This window comes from Phaenicophaeus curvirostris, chromosome 10 (genome assembly GCF_032191515.1).
Source record: "Phaenicophaeus curvirostris isolate KB17595 chromosome 10, BPBGC_Pcur_1.0, whole genome shotgun sequence".
In the NCBI taxonomy this organism is placed as follows: Eukaryota; Metazoa; Chordata; class Aves; order Cuculiformes; family Cuculidae; genus Phaenicophaeus; species Phaenicophaeus curvirostris.
In genome coordinates this window covers 15,403,345-15,418,881 of record NC_091401.1, presented here as the reverse complement: position 1 = coordinate 15,418,881, position 15,537 = coordinate 15,403,345, and the positions used below count along the sequence as shown (strand labels likewise).

The 15,537-nt window shown below is 48.6% G+C and overlaps 2 protein-coding genes across 2 annotated transcripts in view; both read right to left on the bottom strand.

Moving 5' to 3' along the window:
• Positions 1-1,700: 1,700 nt before the first annotated feature.
• DUSP28 (dual specificity phosphatase 28) lies at positions 1,701-3,792 on the bottom strand. Its single transcript, XM_069864883.1, has 2 exons — positions 2,853-3,792; positions 1,701-1,829 (listed from the first exon to the last, which is right to left on the bottom strand). The coding sequence occupies exons 1-2, from the start codon at positions 3,240-3,242 to the stop codon at positions 1,707-1,709; spliced, it is 513 nt and encodes a 170-aa protein (XP_069720984.1). The 5' UTR covers positions 3,243-3,792; the 3' UTR covers positions 1,701-1,706.
• A 7,999-nt stretch (positions 3,793-11,791) lies between these two features.
• GPC1 (glypican 1) overlaps positions 11,792-15,537 on the bottom strand; it is a 246,312-nt gene continuing 242,566 nt past the window's right edge. Inside the window, exons 8-9 of the mRNA XM_069864878.1 lie at positions 13,451-13,626; positions 11,792-13,022 (exon numbers count right to left, since the gene is read on the bottom strand). Coding sequence (XP_069720979.1) covers positions 12,805-13,022; positions 13,451-13,626 — 394 coding nt within the window. The 3' untranslated portion in view covers positions 11,792-12,804. The remainder of the gene's footprint in view (positions 13,023-13,450; positions 13,627-15,537) is intronic.

Sequence of the window (15,537 nt, the reverse complement as noted above, 5' to 3'; positions counted from 1 at the left end):
GCGGAACTGATATGCTGTAGCTGACTGCAAGTTAATACGCCTCACAGTTAGAAATGTATTGTGTTTTCATTAATATTTAGCTTCCTACTTTTGTTTAGCAGCTTTAGCTTCTGATGGGAAATAAACTTTATTCCATAGACTGCCTAAAACAGACGTTTTGATGGGTGGTATCCTGGCCATTAATAAGGATGTAGTCCATATACTATGGGCTTAAAGTCTCATGTTACACTGAAATTCATATTTTGTATGAAGAACAAGAATTATAAAAAGCTACAAAAAAAATTCCCTAACAACCACTCACCTCCAAATCTGCAGATGTGCAACAAACTTCATGTTGGTTACCAGATACCAAAGATACCAAAGATAATTTATACAGAATGAATCAAACACAGTTGCAAGTGGAGAAAGCATCTGGTACAAAAATGCCTTGATGATAGCCACGATTTTTTTTTTTTTTGCTTCTATGTTTTCAGCTTTTAAAATAATCATATTTTAACTTTAAGCAATCTTTAACTTTGGGAACTTCTACTGCATCTGTGTTGTGTAACTAATGTCATTCCCCAGAGGCTTTATTCTCCATCATTTTTCCATCATTAGAATTTCTGCCTTAAACTACTCCACTGCAGGGAACATATGTTTGCCTTGTGTAAGCATTTAGACAGCTGACAAGCTAACTTTATTTCATATTGATGCTTTGAGCAACGTGGAATAGAATTTCACACTGTAAGTTCACAAGTTTCATAACTTGTCCCTTTTAAATTAGATACACATTAATACAGTTTGACAAAATACCTTGCTGTTTCTCTGTACATTTAATGTCTCGTGATAAACATAATTGGAGTCTGAGTTAGAAGTTTGATGCAGCTTCCTTGATATTGCAACAGATAATTTCACAAGGCAAACTGCAAGCAGTCTTAGCAGAAATGATTTAGCCATGTTGCTTGCATGCAGATACAGCTGACAAACTGACACATAAAGGCATGAAATGGGCACTGGTAGATCTTGCTAGGCTTAGCGAGTAAAGCTAAAAGAGTTAGGATTACTGTTAGATTGCCAGTGTCATCTTCTTGCTTCTACTATCGACTGTTGTTTTAAGATTAATTCCTTTGGTATTTTGGAGAATAATTTCAAAAGCTGAAAAGGCACTTAACGTGCATGGTGGCAGCTGAACTCCTTACCATCATGTGTTTATTCTGTCCTCTGGGTTTTTAGGTAACTCTGTGATGCTATTTTGGTCTAGTTGAACGTAAGGAAAACACAGAACTCGAGCAGAGACTAAGCAGTTCCAGTGCTGGTTTCCCACCAAAGGTTGTGTCAGCTCATGAACAGGAATTATGATCCATTAGGTCAGATAGAAATTCAGAGCTTCCTTGGTCTTCTAGTGACATCACTGGGAAGTTTAGTTAAACACCAAGAGTAAAATCCTTATGTAGTAACTCATTCACTCAATACATCGTTGTCATATTCATTGTCATTCAGGGAAAAAAAATTGCTGAAGACACCATGGTTTGATTACAGTCCTTCCAACCATTTTCTATTTCTGCCATTTTTCCCCTGCTTACCTGCCCCCTTCCCATGCACCTTCAACAGTAAATGAATTTAATGAGTCATCGACTCGGTGTGGGGAGTGAGATGTTTTATGTAGAGCTGGCATATCAAGTAATCAGTATTTTAAAATCTGTAGCGAGCCACTTCACTCTCTACTTTTAAGTCCTTTGCTCAGCAGATTGATCAGACTGCTTTGGTATCTGCAAATCTTCTTCATATCTCTGCAGCTGAGACCAAAATCCTGCATTGGGTTCTGCTACTGGTCTGGCACTCTTCACAGTCTAGGAAAAAGGAGAGACATTGCAGAAGCAAGGGCAGGTGTCAGGCAAATGGATTTTGTCCTCTTAGACTTCTGAGAATTTTACTTTGGTTTAGATTTGGCTGTGGAATAACACAGGTATTTTGGTGAGCTGAACTCACTCTGTGCTTCCTAAGCCCTCTGGATGTCTGGTCCCCATTACAGAATGGATTCATGGGTGAGAAGAAACAGAGCTGTTGAATTTGCTGGGAATATGAATGCATCTCACAAAATGTAGTGACACAGGGTTAAGACAGTGTGAAACTTGGCCAGGTATCTGCATGCCTCTGTCTTGTACTGAGCAAAACAGTTGTCGAAATGAGAGAGGTTCATGATGTGTTTAAGGCACGGGTGGACGGGGTGCTAAGGGCATGATTTAGTGTTTGATAGGAATGGTTAGACTCGATGATCCAGTGGGTCTCTTCCAACCTGGTTATTCTATGATTCTATGATTCTATGTACCAGGCAGCCAGGTGAAGGCTCACCGACTGAAGTGCGTGAGCTGTATGTATTGGGCAGGCTTCCTGCTAACACTGAGATGCTATTCCTTGCCCCTAGCTATTTTGCAGGCCCAACAGATGATGTTTCCTTGCTGTGCTGAGCTGTCACACCATTGATAACAGCAAATCCTGCAAAACAGCTTCTGCACACGCAGCCATTTCAGTCATTTGCTTTATGTCTCTTCACTTATGCAGACAACATAAACAATACGGACACTGGTCACAAAACAACCATCTTTGCGTATTTGCTACCAGGGCTTAAAGCCAGTTTGCATTTGTACTTATCTTTGTCCCAGAAACATCACATTGAAATCTTCTTTGTCCAAGCTGAGTGGTGGAAAAATTTACAGTGGGATTTTAATTCAAACGTTGACAATCTATGTAACTGCTAATGAGCAGGGGAGAGCACCGAAATAATTCTCTGAGAAATCACCAGTACTCATGATAAGCATTGCATTTCTTACCCAAAAGATGTCTGAGTATAAATCTGGGTGTAAGTACTGTACCTCAAAGGCATCCTTGAGTGGGAGCTTTCTATGCCTCATCAGATAAGCAGTGCAGATTGCGGCTGATCTGCTGCGGCCATTCTTACAGTAAACCAGGCACTTCCCACCACTCTTCACAGCCTCTTCAATAGCATCGCTGCATTGATCAAAATACCGATACAGGTCTTCAGCCGGATCATCAAACACGGGGATGCGTATACCCTGGACATGCTGGAGGCCAGGGAATGGCTGCTGCCTGGTGACATTAATGCAGAAGGTGACTCCCTCTCGTACGAGCAGGTCCTCGTCGCAGGCGGCCCTGACGTTACTGATAAGAAGTGACGTTGTGACCTTGAAGAGCTGAAGCATTGGCGGTCGAGGCCCCGCTGCCCCTGTGCAGAGCTCCCCCATTGCCTCTGAGCCACAGTGGGAGGGCTGCTGGGGGATTGGGGTGCAGGTTGCTCCCCCCAGCCCCGCGTACAGGCTGTGCTGCCTTGCAGACAGCCGTCTGTGCTATATTTATCCTCTATGTGCAGTCTTCAGCGTAAAGGCTTCATGCGGGTCCTAGTGCCTGCAGGATCTTGAGAGCTGTGTTCAAACAGCTAAAAGCAGCTTGCTGAAGCCACAGATCATTTGTAAAACAATTGAATTTGTACAGTCCCTGTCCCCATAGCAGCTTCTTACAAGCAGCTAAACCCCTGTATTCCTCACAAGAAGGCTGCTCTGGGCTCAGCTCTGACGCAATATTGATCGGGTCGCCTCCAGCCCACTGCCAGCTCCACCAGTTGCCCATCTCCTACAACAAAAGTGGTTTTGAGTACCCAGAAAATGATTTACTAGGTGAGTTAGATATGGTAGCGCTAATCTGTCTGGACTTCAGTAAAATCGCTGGTGTGGTGCCAGGGCAGAGTAGCTTACATGTGAGTGTGTGGACACAGGTTTGTGCTGGGAAGGATGGGTGGGGATAAGGTCAAGGGCCTGGATAGGGCAATGCCACATCAGCTGGTGCTGGGTGGGTGCCATAGGGCTGGACCTGGGCACCAGCTGTGTCCTGGTGGACTGAGCTTCTGGAACACGTTTCTTTCTGGTCATGATGCAAAAAAGTAGTTGGCGACCAACATTTGCTGCTGGCATGAAGTTGATAACAGCAGCAGAGTGTGGGCTAACAGGATTGGTGTGAAATGCAATGCCAGACAGCAAGGAATCATCAGTGAGGAACAAGGATGAGCTTTCATTCCATCATGGAGGAAGAAGACAATGCCCTGCCATCACCTGCGTCACTAACAGCCAGAGAGATGCTGGCTCTGAGGCCAAGGGAAATTGCTCCCTCATGTCAGCACAAGAGCATGACGTCCTCTTCCGCTGTTCATCACACACCTCATCTGCCCACGGGCTCGTTCCTCTGCCTTGCCGCTTCCTTTGACCCGGGCTCAGGGCATCTGGCTGGGGAAAGGCTCTGCCAGCCAAGACAGCAAGATTCAGTCTAGGTCCCTGGAGCTGGTAAGGAGAAAGCTCAGGAGAACAGGCCGTGAAGGGAAGCCCATTCTTGCAGCTGCCCATCGGGCTGCGATTGACTGCCAGCACCCCCAAGGCTTTTGGGTGATGTGTCACCACAGGGGACATGGCTCTGAGCTGTGGCTAGAGCCAGCAGTGGAGAAGGTCCCAGGGCCTTGTCTCCCTCCGAGCTGGCTATGGCACCATCAGTTTGCCTTTGGGAAGCATGAGTTACTCTTCAATCCGAGGGTGTGACAAGAAATGTTGCCTTCATGCAGTGAGGAGCCTGCAGCCCCCACAGGGCAATGAGGTTTTACCTGGAGTTCCTACCTGGCTTGTCTGCCTTGTTGTCTGCTGGGCGGGGGATGTTAGTGACATTCCTGGCTGACGGGAAGACAGGTCTCTGCACAGTCAAGTCACTGCCCCCAACCTTGACTTGTGCAGGTACAGAATTGAAGGACCTGAGAGTAGGAGTTCAGATACCCTACAAGCAGAGAAGAGAGAAGCAGGGGTGTGAGGACTGGCTGGAGGGAAAGCACCAAAGCTGCCTTGCCAGAGCTTTGGAAAGGAGCTGCCAAGTCCTCGCTCTCTCCATAAAAGCCATGCTAGAGCCAGGGCAGAAGCATCATCCTCAGCCCTAGGGCATACGATGTGTTTCCAGCCACTGGCGTAGGGACTATGCATGCACAAGGCTTATTCCTCCCTCCACATGGGATGAGGTTCTTGTTTCCCAGGGAGGGAAAGAGTTATGGCAGTTCCTGATCCAGGAGTGACTCCTGAGCCCCCCAAGGCACAGAAGGTGCAAGCCCACCTTATGCAGCAGGAGCAGCTGTTGGACATCAGCAGCCACTGTGTCCCAGACAGTTCTAGCTGTGAAGTAAGCTGAGGCCAGGTCACGCTCTGTGCCCTCAAACACCCAGACCTTCAGCTCACCCTGTCCGTTGCTGTGGTGGCAGATGGAGGGTCATGACTGCCTCCAGCCTGAACTGGAGACGTCCTGGAGATCAGTGCAGCAACAAGTCTGCTCGTTGTAATGCTCAGCTGTGTAGGGAGCCTTGGCACTGCAACACAGCGATGGTGGGTTACAATCTTACTCCCACAAAGGCTGTGGACAGTCTTATCTTGGGCATAGCAGTTGGCATCATGGGCCCACCTCCCAGAATTCCATCCTTGCCCCCCTCCTGCTGGGAAAGGGGTGGGAATGGCATGCTCAGCTCTTCCCCAGAGGCTCTTGTGGGCCAGTGTCCAGCCTCCCCATCCTGGCCCCCATCTGCAGGGGCAGATGCTCCGTGTGTCCCCCCGGCCTGTTCCCCACCCCAAATCTCAGATCCAACGCTGGGATCTCGCTCCTGCCTGGGCGGGACAGACCCAGCGGACTGCTGTGGGACCAGCCCTCCAGCTGAGCATCACTAGTACCCTCCCAAGCCTTTCCTCCCTGATCACGGTCACCTTTCTGCAAGCAGCCTTTCTATAGCAGCCCAGCTTTTCTAAGGGACAACTTCAGCTCATTACCTGCCTCATGGAAATTGCTGGGAAAATGGCACCTGTAAGCGGCAAGTGAAGGAAGGTGCAAGTTGTTTAGGCAGCGATTGCCTCGGGTTGCACAGTTCAATTGCAGTGCCTTACGATAAAGGGTTTTCAGCTGGTCCCCTCATTGGAACTGTAGGGTGAGATGTTCAGTGCAGCCTTTCACAGTAACTCTCCCCATGTCTGAGCCCCTGGGGATGGGGGCCTGGGTGCTGCCTTCGTGGCTGCTGCTCAGGCGGGCTGTGCCCAGAGGTTTTGGTGGGCAAGGGATCCTCTTCCTCCCTTTTACCTCACCAGCTCTGGCTCCCTGCCCTTCTGCCCCCTGCCCTGTCCAGTGCCCCCTCCCTTGTCCTGGATGCCTGTCCTGGGTGGTTGCTGGGTGCTGGTATGTGCCCAGCCAGGGCTGAGAGGCTGCAGTTCCCAAAGGGCACTGAGCCAAGGGTTCTGCCCTTGTACTTGGCACTGGTGAGGCTGCATCTTGAATCCTGGGTTCCGTTTTGGGACACTGAGCTCCTGGAATGTGACTGGAGAAGAACAATGAAGCTGGTGAAGGAGATGGAGAACAGGGGCTGTGAGGAGTGACTCAGAGATGTAGGGTTGTTGAGTCTGGAGAAAAGGAGGCTGAGGGAAGACCTTATCGCTGCTTACAACTGCCTGAAAGGAGGTTGTAGAGAGGTGGGTGCTGTTCTGTTCTCCCAAGTGACAGGTGATAGGACAAGAAGGAATGGCCTCAAGTTGCACCAGGGCAGGTTCACATTGGACATTAGGAAAAACTTCTTCATCAAAAGGGTTATCGGGCACTGGTGGAGGCTGCCCAGGGAGGTGGTGGAGCCACCATCCTTGGAGGTGTCTAAAGACAGATAGATGAAGTGCTCAGGGATATCGTTTAGTAGTGGACAGGTACTTGTGGACTTGATGATCTCAAAGGTCTTTTCCAACCCAGTGATTCTATGATTCTAAGGATGAGCTGACTGCTTTCTGCAGCCCCTCTCCCTCCTGTGTGAGTGATTCAAAAGGATCCATATCATTTCCTCAGCTATTTTCACTGTGAGGTATCATGTCTCACCGATGGAAAAATTTACTTTACCAACTTGTTTTCCTTGCTGAGTGCCTGCTGATTGCTTCTATGTGTCATACTTGGCTTTATTGTGATACAAAACCTTTTTAGAGGGATTATCCTATTAAAAGAATAGCAGCAAGAAGTGTCCACTGTGCTGAGTTCTCTCATCACAGCTTCTTGTTACCAAAATGGTGATCTTTATTTTGTGTGGTATCACTCGTGATGTGCCATGAACTCCCCACTGATCCGTAAGGACTGCAGCAGCCCAGCAGCTTGCTCTGGGATTTGCCAGACCTGATTTACTGAGGTGGGACTGGCCTACCTGTTCCTGCTACCCGTTCCTGCAGCTCACCTCAGCACTGTTCCAGGAGACCCCTGGGTGTCACCCACCCACAGCAGTGCTTCTGTTGTCTCAACGCCAGTGGTTGTCATTGCTTCTGCCCCTGCGCTGCATCACCACAGGCCATGGATGTTTGCTGGTTACCTGCCTGCAGCCCGCTTGAGGGTGGTCGGTCATGCCCGAGAGGTTGTCCCATCCCACCAGCCTGCCCTTATCGTTAATATGGAAAGTAATTATAAGCAAAGCGCAAATGCCACCTTCTGGCAAGATGCTTGAATTGCAGGGTAATGGTCACATTCCCTAGCTAAGAAAGGTCTGATGCCAGACTCCAGATTTTGCTGGGGGGTTTCTAGCCCTGATGCCACTGCCGTTGAGGCAAACACCTTGTGCAAACAGCCCCGGTTATGCAGGTGTCTCTCGTCCTCTTGCCATGCACTGCTGTAAAGAGCTTGGTGTCATCTTCTTCGTGAGCTTCTTACAGGTAAAGAGCTGCTATTAGGATCGCCAAAGCCCGCCCTTCTCTGGGAAGCAGAGCTCTGCGTGGCTGCAAGGGAGCAGGAGCTGAGCCACTACTCCTTCCACAGTTTCTTAGCAGTGAATTTGCAAATATACAGTGTTCACCGCTTTACAAACCAACAGAAATGTTTGTTTGCAAACGGCTGTAAGTGGCCATTTTTTAAGATCATGATTAGACACAGAGGAAGCAAAGGAAGTGGCTGGTCTGCACGCTTCCCCTGGGAGAAGACCAATGTTTCTACAATTGTCTTGTTTATTTACACAAATCTGTGCATGTGGTGCCTGAACAGCTGTAACTGCAGGACGTGAAACTAAAGAAATACCTACTCACTCAAGGGCATCACTCAGTTTATAAAATTTAAGTGGTATTTGCTTTCAGGCAGGCATATACACTTTTAGTAGTCTGCAGTTATCAGGTCTCTCAGACACTTCCTGAGCAGCTTCCCACGTGTTACCTTGATCCCTGCATTCACCCCCTTCTGGAAGTGGATAGTACAGAGGTGAGCACAAACCTTTCTGCTGCAACAGTTCAGGCTCAGGTACGTGCTCGAAATCGAACATCCCTGGCACTGTGACAGCCCAGCTGTTAACCTTATGAACAGCTGCACTAGTGCAAGGCCATGGTAAATAATTAGCACAAGACATTAACAACACATATCAAGGGTATTTCTGATTCCTTGCACTGTTATGCCACGACTTTTTGTGCAACTCTATGAGAACGAGAATGTTTGGCCTACTTGCTTTGATGACCAATGTCTGGTCCACCTTGTTTCCACATAGAGCACATCCGTACCACCCTTGCAGCTGTTCCTTTGGATTCCATAAGGTTGAACATAGGCAAGCCACTATGGTCAACGCTGGCACCAGGCCACAAACCCTGTGGCCGAAAGCAAGCTTTTGTTCCTTGGGGTTCTGGACATGGCCTTTATCTACGCCTTAACAAGGAAATAGAAAGAAAACTTCAGCTTAAATGTAGAAGAAATAAAACTGCCCTGTAAATACAGATTTAAGTCTCCAGCCTTTTTATTTATACAAGGATTCAAAGAACATATTTCAACTTTAGATAAACAGTGCAAGAGAGTTACAAGTACCTTGGTAACAGAAAGAAATAGATAACTGTCCAGCTATGCCAATAAGTGAAATAATTCTTACTCCTGCAGATAGAAATGCATCTGTTTAAAGCAAAGGTGGGCTTCAGGTATTCTGCTATACCTTAGCCCCTACCAAGCCCACCAGAAAACAACAGGCAGTTTGTCATTTGTAAATGAGAAGTAGCTGCGCTCTCAAAGCCTTTGAGACCCTTGCCCTTAGTTTAAACACACACATTATGGCACAGAAGAGCAAGCTGAAAGACAGAGACTTGGAAATCCATCCTTTCTGGTTGTCCCCTTTCCTGGAACAGGGGTCCTTGTTACTATTTTTTCCTAGACCACCACCCACCCCCTGCATCCCTGTGAAGTACGAGGCCTTTTCAAACCAAAACACCGTGGATCACCATTTTGGTAACATCAAAGCACATGTTCCTCCCCAGCCATTGCCACTCCCCAGAGCTCCCCATTCATGCCACCACCCCACGCCAGCTGCCAGCCCCCCTGTGGCTGCTGCCCTCAGCCTGCCACAGGGCTGGGGAGGTTTGTCACAATGGTTTTGAGCAGCCAAAACACAATGGCATTTTAAGCAGGAAACGTTATTTATAAGCACTGAAGAGGCCTCAGGCTCTGCACCAGCCGAAATGCAGGCTTGGGGCTTGTCTGGGCCTGGGCTGACTTCAGCTTGTTAAGCCATGCCAGCAGCTGTCTAGGTGTTTGGTAACTATATTTTGCTTTAGGTTTGCATCAGTTTAGAGCAATACCGAGTCAATACCCTGGGGAACGTGGCTGTTCTGGCTCCTCAGTGGAAGGTGGTCTGACCAAGTGCAGCAGGTTGGGAAACATCTTTGGGGCAATGAAGGGAACAGAACAACAGAGAATCGACAAAAAACAGCAGCGTAGGCAGATGATGTGAAAAGGTATATGAAATAAACCCAGGCAGCCCCAGGATCAGGGAGCGAGGAAGCATCCACACCAACATCCTGCATGTCCTGGCAAAAAGGGGGAAGAGCCCTTGGCACTGCAGGCTACGATGCTGTTCCAGTCCCTGTTTGGCTCCAGGACTGAAGGACTGGAGTGAGAGCACAACCCCAGCCAAAGAGGGGGGAAGGGATCAAGAAGGGTTTCTGCTGTGTAACAGTTTTTACTGCGTCATTGAGGCTTTGCCTTATTCATTTGGATTATTTGGTTTCATTATCATAGATCTATCAACTCAGTCTATCAACTAGACTAATAATTTCGGCTATTAAATTGTTAAAGTATTAACCGGACAATCAGTAAATTCTTGGCTTCCCACTTAAGGTGTTTCCCCCTCCAGGGCCCAGAAGAGGCTTTTGGGGGTAACAGGCTGACACAAAATGATAACTGCACAGAAACACAACAACAAGGATTTTCAGTCTCCCATTCTGCAAAACAAACCATTGCTCTCGGCAGTCACTTGTGAGAACTGCAATTCAACCCAGCCAGTTTTTGAAGAGGGTTCAATGCTTTAATGCCTCTCTTTCCTGCTTGCTTTTTTTTGGTTTCTTTGCTTTGGATGTAATGTTTCTGCAGGATTGGAAGTGGGATTTCCATAACTGAAGGCTAAATTTGTATTGGCAATTCTGGAAAAAAAAAAACCCAAAAAAAGAAAAAAAAAGACAGCAACTCTTTAGAGCAGTAGAAGTAAAATATGGAACTTGCTGTATTTCTAGGAGTAAATAAATCTGTATAAGTCCGTGAGTTGTATTTATCCACTCTGTGGTTTTGATGGGTCTAGCGGTAGCATCTGTCCTTTGGCCAACGTCAGCATCCTTGCTTTCATTTCTGAAACCCTACCAGGTCAGATCCGAAGGTGGTGAGTACAAGGCAGTTGAGACCACGCCGGTGACATCGGTCACTGTGACTCGGAGCAGCTGGTCAAAGTTGGCTTAAAATCTCTGCCTCATTTGAGGAACGATTAGTGTCATTACTCCACCCCAGGACAAGATGGGCAGGAGCTGCTGCTGCCTCACCATGCCTGGTGGAAGCCCTGCCCCAGGGAGGGCAGACAAGCACCTTCTACCCCTGCCCGTGCCAGCTTTTAGCACTACCTTGCTCGTGTTCTCATTTTCCCTTAAACTGCACATTCTATGAACTGCTAATGTTAAAAATGTTTCCCCTGCCCCTTTCTTAGAAAACAGCCAACCCCCACCCCCGTAATGTTTGCTCAGCCTGAAGGAGCATCTCCTCTGGCAGGACAGAGGAGAAATGCTCAAACACATGCTGTGCAGTCCAGCAAAGCAGAAGAAATATACACTTCTGACCTCCCTCTGCCCACAGTATAAACACATTTGAAACTCAAACCCAACCCCATATGAAGCCCAACCCCTGAGTGTGCTCTTGGCCCAATTGTTCATTCTGTCTTGTACCTATAACATCTGCTAAATCTACTTCTCCAGGTGATGCTTGCCATACCTGTCAGGTACAGAAGCTATCTGGATGCCGACATCCCTACAGGCACAGACGCTCCTACAACTGCGTGAGGGTATTTCTGTCTTTCACTGACCACTCCCTGCCTCAAAATCTGGCACCGAGTCCATCCCACCAAGCATTTTGGGGTTAGGGCAGCTGCCCGCCCAACCCAGAGGCTGGTGTGTGGTGGGATGGGGTGGCAGAGGGTAAGCCTGGCCCATTCCTGAGCCAAAAGGGACTTGTTGGTGGGTGTCTGACCTGCTGCCCCACCCTGTCCCTGCTGTGGTTAGGGAAGGTGTGTGGGAAGATGGGAAAGGAAAAGCGGGAATTCGCTTAAGAACTTACAATGCAATGGGAATAAACACCAAAAAAAACCCAAAAAACAATGCATCCCATCCTCACATTCCCCCTGGTAGGTGCTACCTTGAGGCGGTCTCCTGGGTAGTCCTGATTGCTCCCAGGTCCTCTCTGCCCCAAGGCAGCTACCTGGGGGTCACGCCTGTCATGACCAGGTGCAATGCAAAGTACAAAGTCCCTGGTCTTTCTTATTACCAAAAAAAAAAAAAAAAAGGATTCCCATCCATGGCTGGGGCCAGAGGAGGAGGCGGCAAAACTGTCTGTCAGGCGGAGAATCCTGCTGTGCATATTTTCATCTCTCTGTTACCTACGGCGGTACTGCACTGCAGGTAGAAATTGGACCATTATTACTTGGGGAAAAAAATGGCTTTCCAACTAGCATGCAAAGAAAAAAATACCCCAAACCCCAACCCCTAACACTCATTCCCATTCACTTAGATGTAGGAGATCTACATTTTCAATTGTCGTCGGCTACGAGCTCTAGTCAAGAAACCCACTTGTGATGTTTCCAAAGAAAAAGGGAGTTCTACGGTTTTGAGTCCAACGGCCAAACTGTTTCAGTTCAACCCACCAAACCTGCTCACACCCCTGCAGATGACCCTGGAAGTGATGGGCCATCTCTGCCTGCCTAGGAAATATAGAGAAAAACCCCCAAAAGCCCCTGAATGCAGCACTTGAGCAGCGCTGATGAGCTCAGTCTCTGTGTTACGAAGCGGCGTTGCTCTGGGCACTGGCGTGCTTTCGGCAGCTGTGTGGGAAGCAGCACTCTGGGTAACGAGATCAGGGCAATTGCATATTCCACTAGAGGCAGCAACAGAGCTGCCCTCAGAGGGGCCGGCCGGGGTCCCCTGCAGGCCTCTCTGCAAAGGCTTGTTTCAGCCCTGAGAGCCAGTTTGTGGCAATAACAAAAGTAAAACAATGAGGTACGGAAAGAAGGGCCCAGCACTGGGGAAGAGACCAAGAAAGAAGAAACCAGCTCGAGCATTGCCAGAAGTAGCAAACAACTGAAACCTTTTTCTCCTCCCTCTTTTTTTTTCTTGTTTGGTTTTTTTTTTTTTTCCCCAAGGTGATTTAAATGTGTCCTGTCGTTGGTCAGTTGGTTGGTTTTGGCAAAGTGAAGCCCTCAGCCGCAGTCTCTTTCCTGGCTGTACTAGCAAGTTACCGCGACAGGTGCTGCGCGGCGATGAAAGCCACTGACAGGAGGAGGAGGAAGGCAGAAGGCAAAGATCTGCTGCTGGCCCCACTGATGCCGTGTCCAGACTGCTTAGGAATAGCATGTGTTTCTGGCTGTCTGGTGCTGGGGCTCTTAGAAAGTCTTTTGCCACAGACGTCGTCGGGACAGCTGTCACCGCTTCCTGAGCCGCTCATGTCGTCACCTGCACAGATAAACACAGAGTGAGCCTCAACTGCTTTTCTTATAGAGGGCTACATCCCTTCCTTCCCCAGAGCAGCTCAGCCACCAGCCTGGCCACCTCCTCCTGTCTGCATCTCCCACTATAGGATGTAGGCCCACACCTGATCTCATCAATCAACCTCAGCTGGAAACCTCAGGAGCAGATGGGAGCAGTAGCCCTGTCAGCAGGGCTGGACTCGGACTGGAGAAAGCACTCAATGTTTCAGCAAGACGCTGAGAGCAGCACTGCCTTCAGCCACCCCACAGCAAGCTGGCTGCACTCAAACGGGCCGTGTGCAGGCTAGAACCAAAGCCAGGTCACTCTACCATTAGGGCCCAGTTGTGGGTCTGCACAGGTCCCACTCAGCTCCTCTTGCCTGCTGTTGCCATCCCTGGCTCCACTGAACTCACTTGTGTCTTGGAAATCCACATCGTTCCCAATGTTAGCGTTGCCCAGACGGTTTGTCATGATTTTTAGCTGCATGATTTGCTGGCGAATGGTCATATCTGGCTTGGTGATGTCCACCTCCACCTCTGGGTTGTTGATCTGATTAGCTAAGCCATCCCCCATCACTTCAGGCAGGTAACTGTGAAGGAAGGTGACAGGTTTAAATACCTTGCCCCAGCTAAGCTCATCTTTCCCCATTACAGACACTAGCAATGACCCAGCCTCCCTGAACTCCAGAGAAGCTGCGGTCACTGGTGTTGGCTTGTCAAACAGCATCCATGTGCCAGTGTTTGCTGAGAAGCAGCCAGCTCTAGGGATGGCTGAGCCATGCTGCCATGGCCAGACCCCTCGGAGCTTGGGTATCACCCCAAAGCCACTTCAGCTTGCAGGAGGTGGCTGGCAGCCTTTCAGCATTGCTGTCCCAGGACTCACTCTCAGGCTGGTACCTGTGGAGCCACAGTGACACTATACCCCCTACAGAAAACCTCTGTCCATATGAGAGGCTGCCTTTGTCCTCATGGAGGACTTCAATTTACCAGATATTAACTGGGAGTCCCACACAGCTGGGACAAACAGGTTCAGAGGATTCCTAAACTCTCTGGATGATAACTTCATGGCATAGATGATGCGGGAATCAATCAGGAAAGGCGTCTTTCTTGATTTGTTGCTTGTTAACAGAGAGGGTCTCGTGGATGAAGTGGTGATCGGCGGCTGCCTTGGCCAGAGCATCCACAAATCAGCCAAGTTTAACATCTATGGTAATAGGAGGAAAATCAAGCAAGCCCTCAGCTGTGGATATGAGGAAAGCAGAGGTCAGGTTGCTCAGGGAGCTGCTTAGTAAGGTCCCCCAGGAAAAAGATTTTGAAGGTGCTGGGATCCGTTGGTGCTGATCATTTTTTAAGCACCACCTCCTACGAACACAGGACCAGGCGAAATGCCAGAAGTCAAGCAGGCGAGGCAGAGGCCAGTGTGGCTGATCAGGGATCTCCTACTTGAACTGTGGCAGAAAAGGAATGTGTATGATCAGTGGAAACAAGGACAGGTGACATGTGAGGATACAGTGGGTCTGTTCATCACTGTAGGACAGAAATTCTTGTGGCCAAAGCTCAATTAGAGTTGAAGCTGACCAGAACCATGAGGGACAGTAGAAAGGGCTTTATAAAATATGTTAATAGCAAAGGTCAGGCCAGAAATAATGTTGGTCCAGTAACTGATGCGTATGGACTCCTCATGAACAGGGATATAGGCAAAGCAGAGACATTTAATGCTTTCTTTACCTATGTCTTCATACTGATGATGGGCTTAGGCATCCCCAGGGCCCTGGGCTAGAGGACCATGACTGCACAAACAATAAACTCCCAATCACCAACCCTGAACTTGTACAGGATTTGCTGCTCCAGCTGGATCCCTATAAGTCGATGGGCCCTGATGGGATTCATCTGAGGGTCCTTAAAGAGCTGGCTGACGTCATAGTGAGGCCTCTGTCAAGGATTTTCCAATGCTCTTGGGAATCTGGAGAGGGACTAGTTGACTGGAAGCTGGCAAGTGTTGTCCCAGTCTTCAAGAAGGGCAGCAGGGATGACCCTGGTAACTCCAGGCCTGTCAGTCTCACTTCAGTGCCTGGTAAGATTATGGTGAAGATTATTCTGGGAGCTGCTGAAAACCAGCTAAAAGATAACAGTCATTGATCCCAGCTAGCATGAGTTTATAAGGGGAAGGTCCTACTTGACAAACTTCATTTCTTTCCATGACAAGGTTACCCACCTAGGTGACCAAGGGAAACCAGTAGATATCATCTTTCTGGACTTCAGTAAAGTCTTTGATCCTGTCTCTCACAGCATCCTCCTGAATAAAATGTCCAGCAACACAATGCAATGGGTGGGCAATTGGCTGACAGGCTGGACTCAAAGGGTCATTGTAAATGAGGTCACATTGGGCTGGTGACCGGTCACTACTGGGGTTCTGCAGGGATCCACCTCAGGGCCAGTGCTCTTTAATATCTTCATAAATGACCTGGATGCAGGACTTGAAGGCTTACTGACCAAGTTTG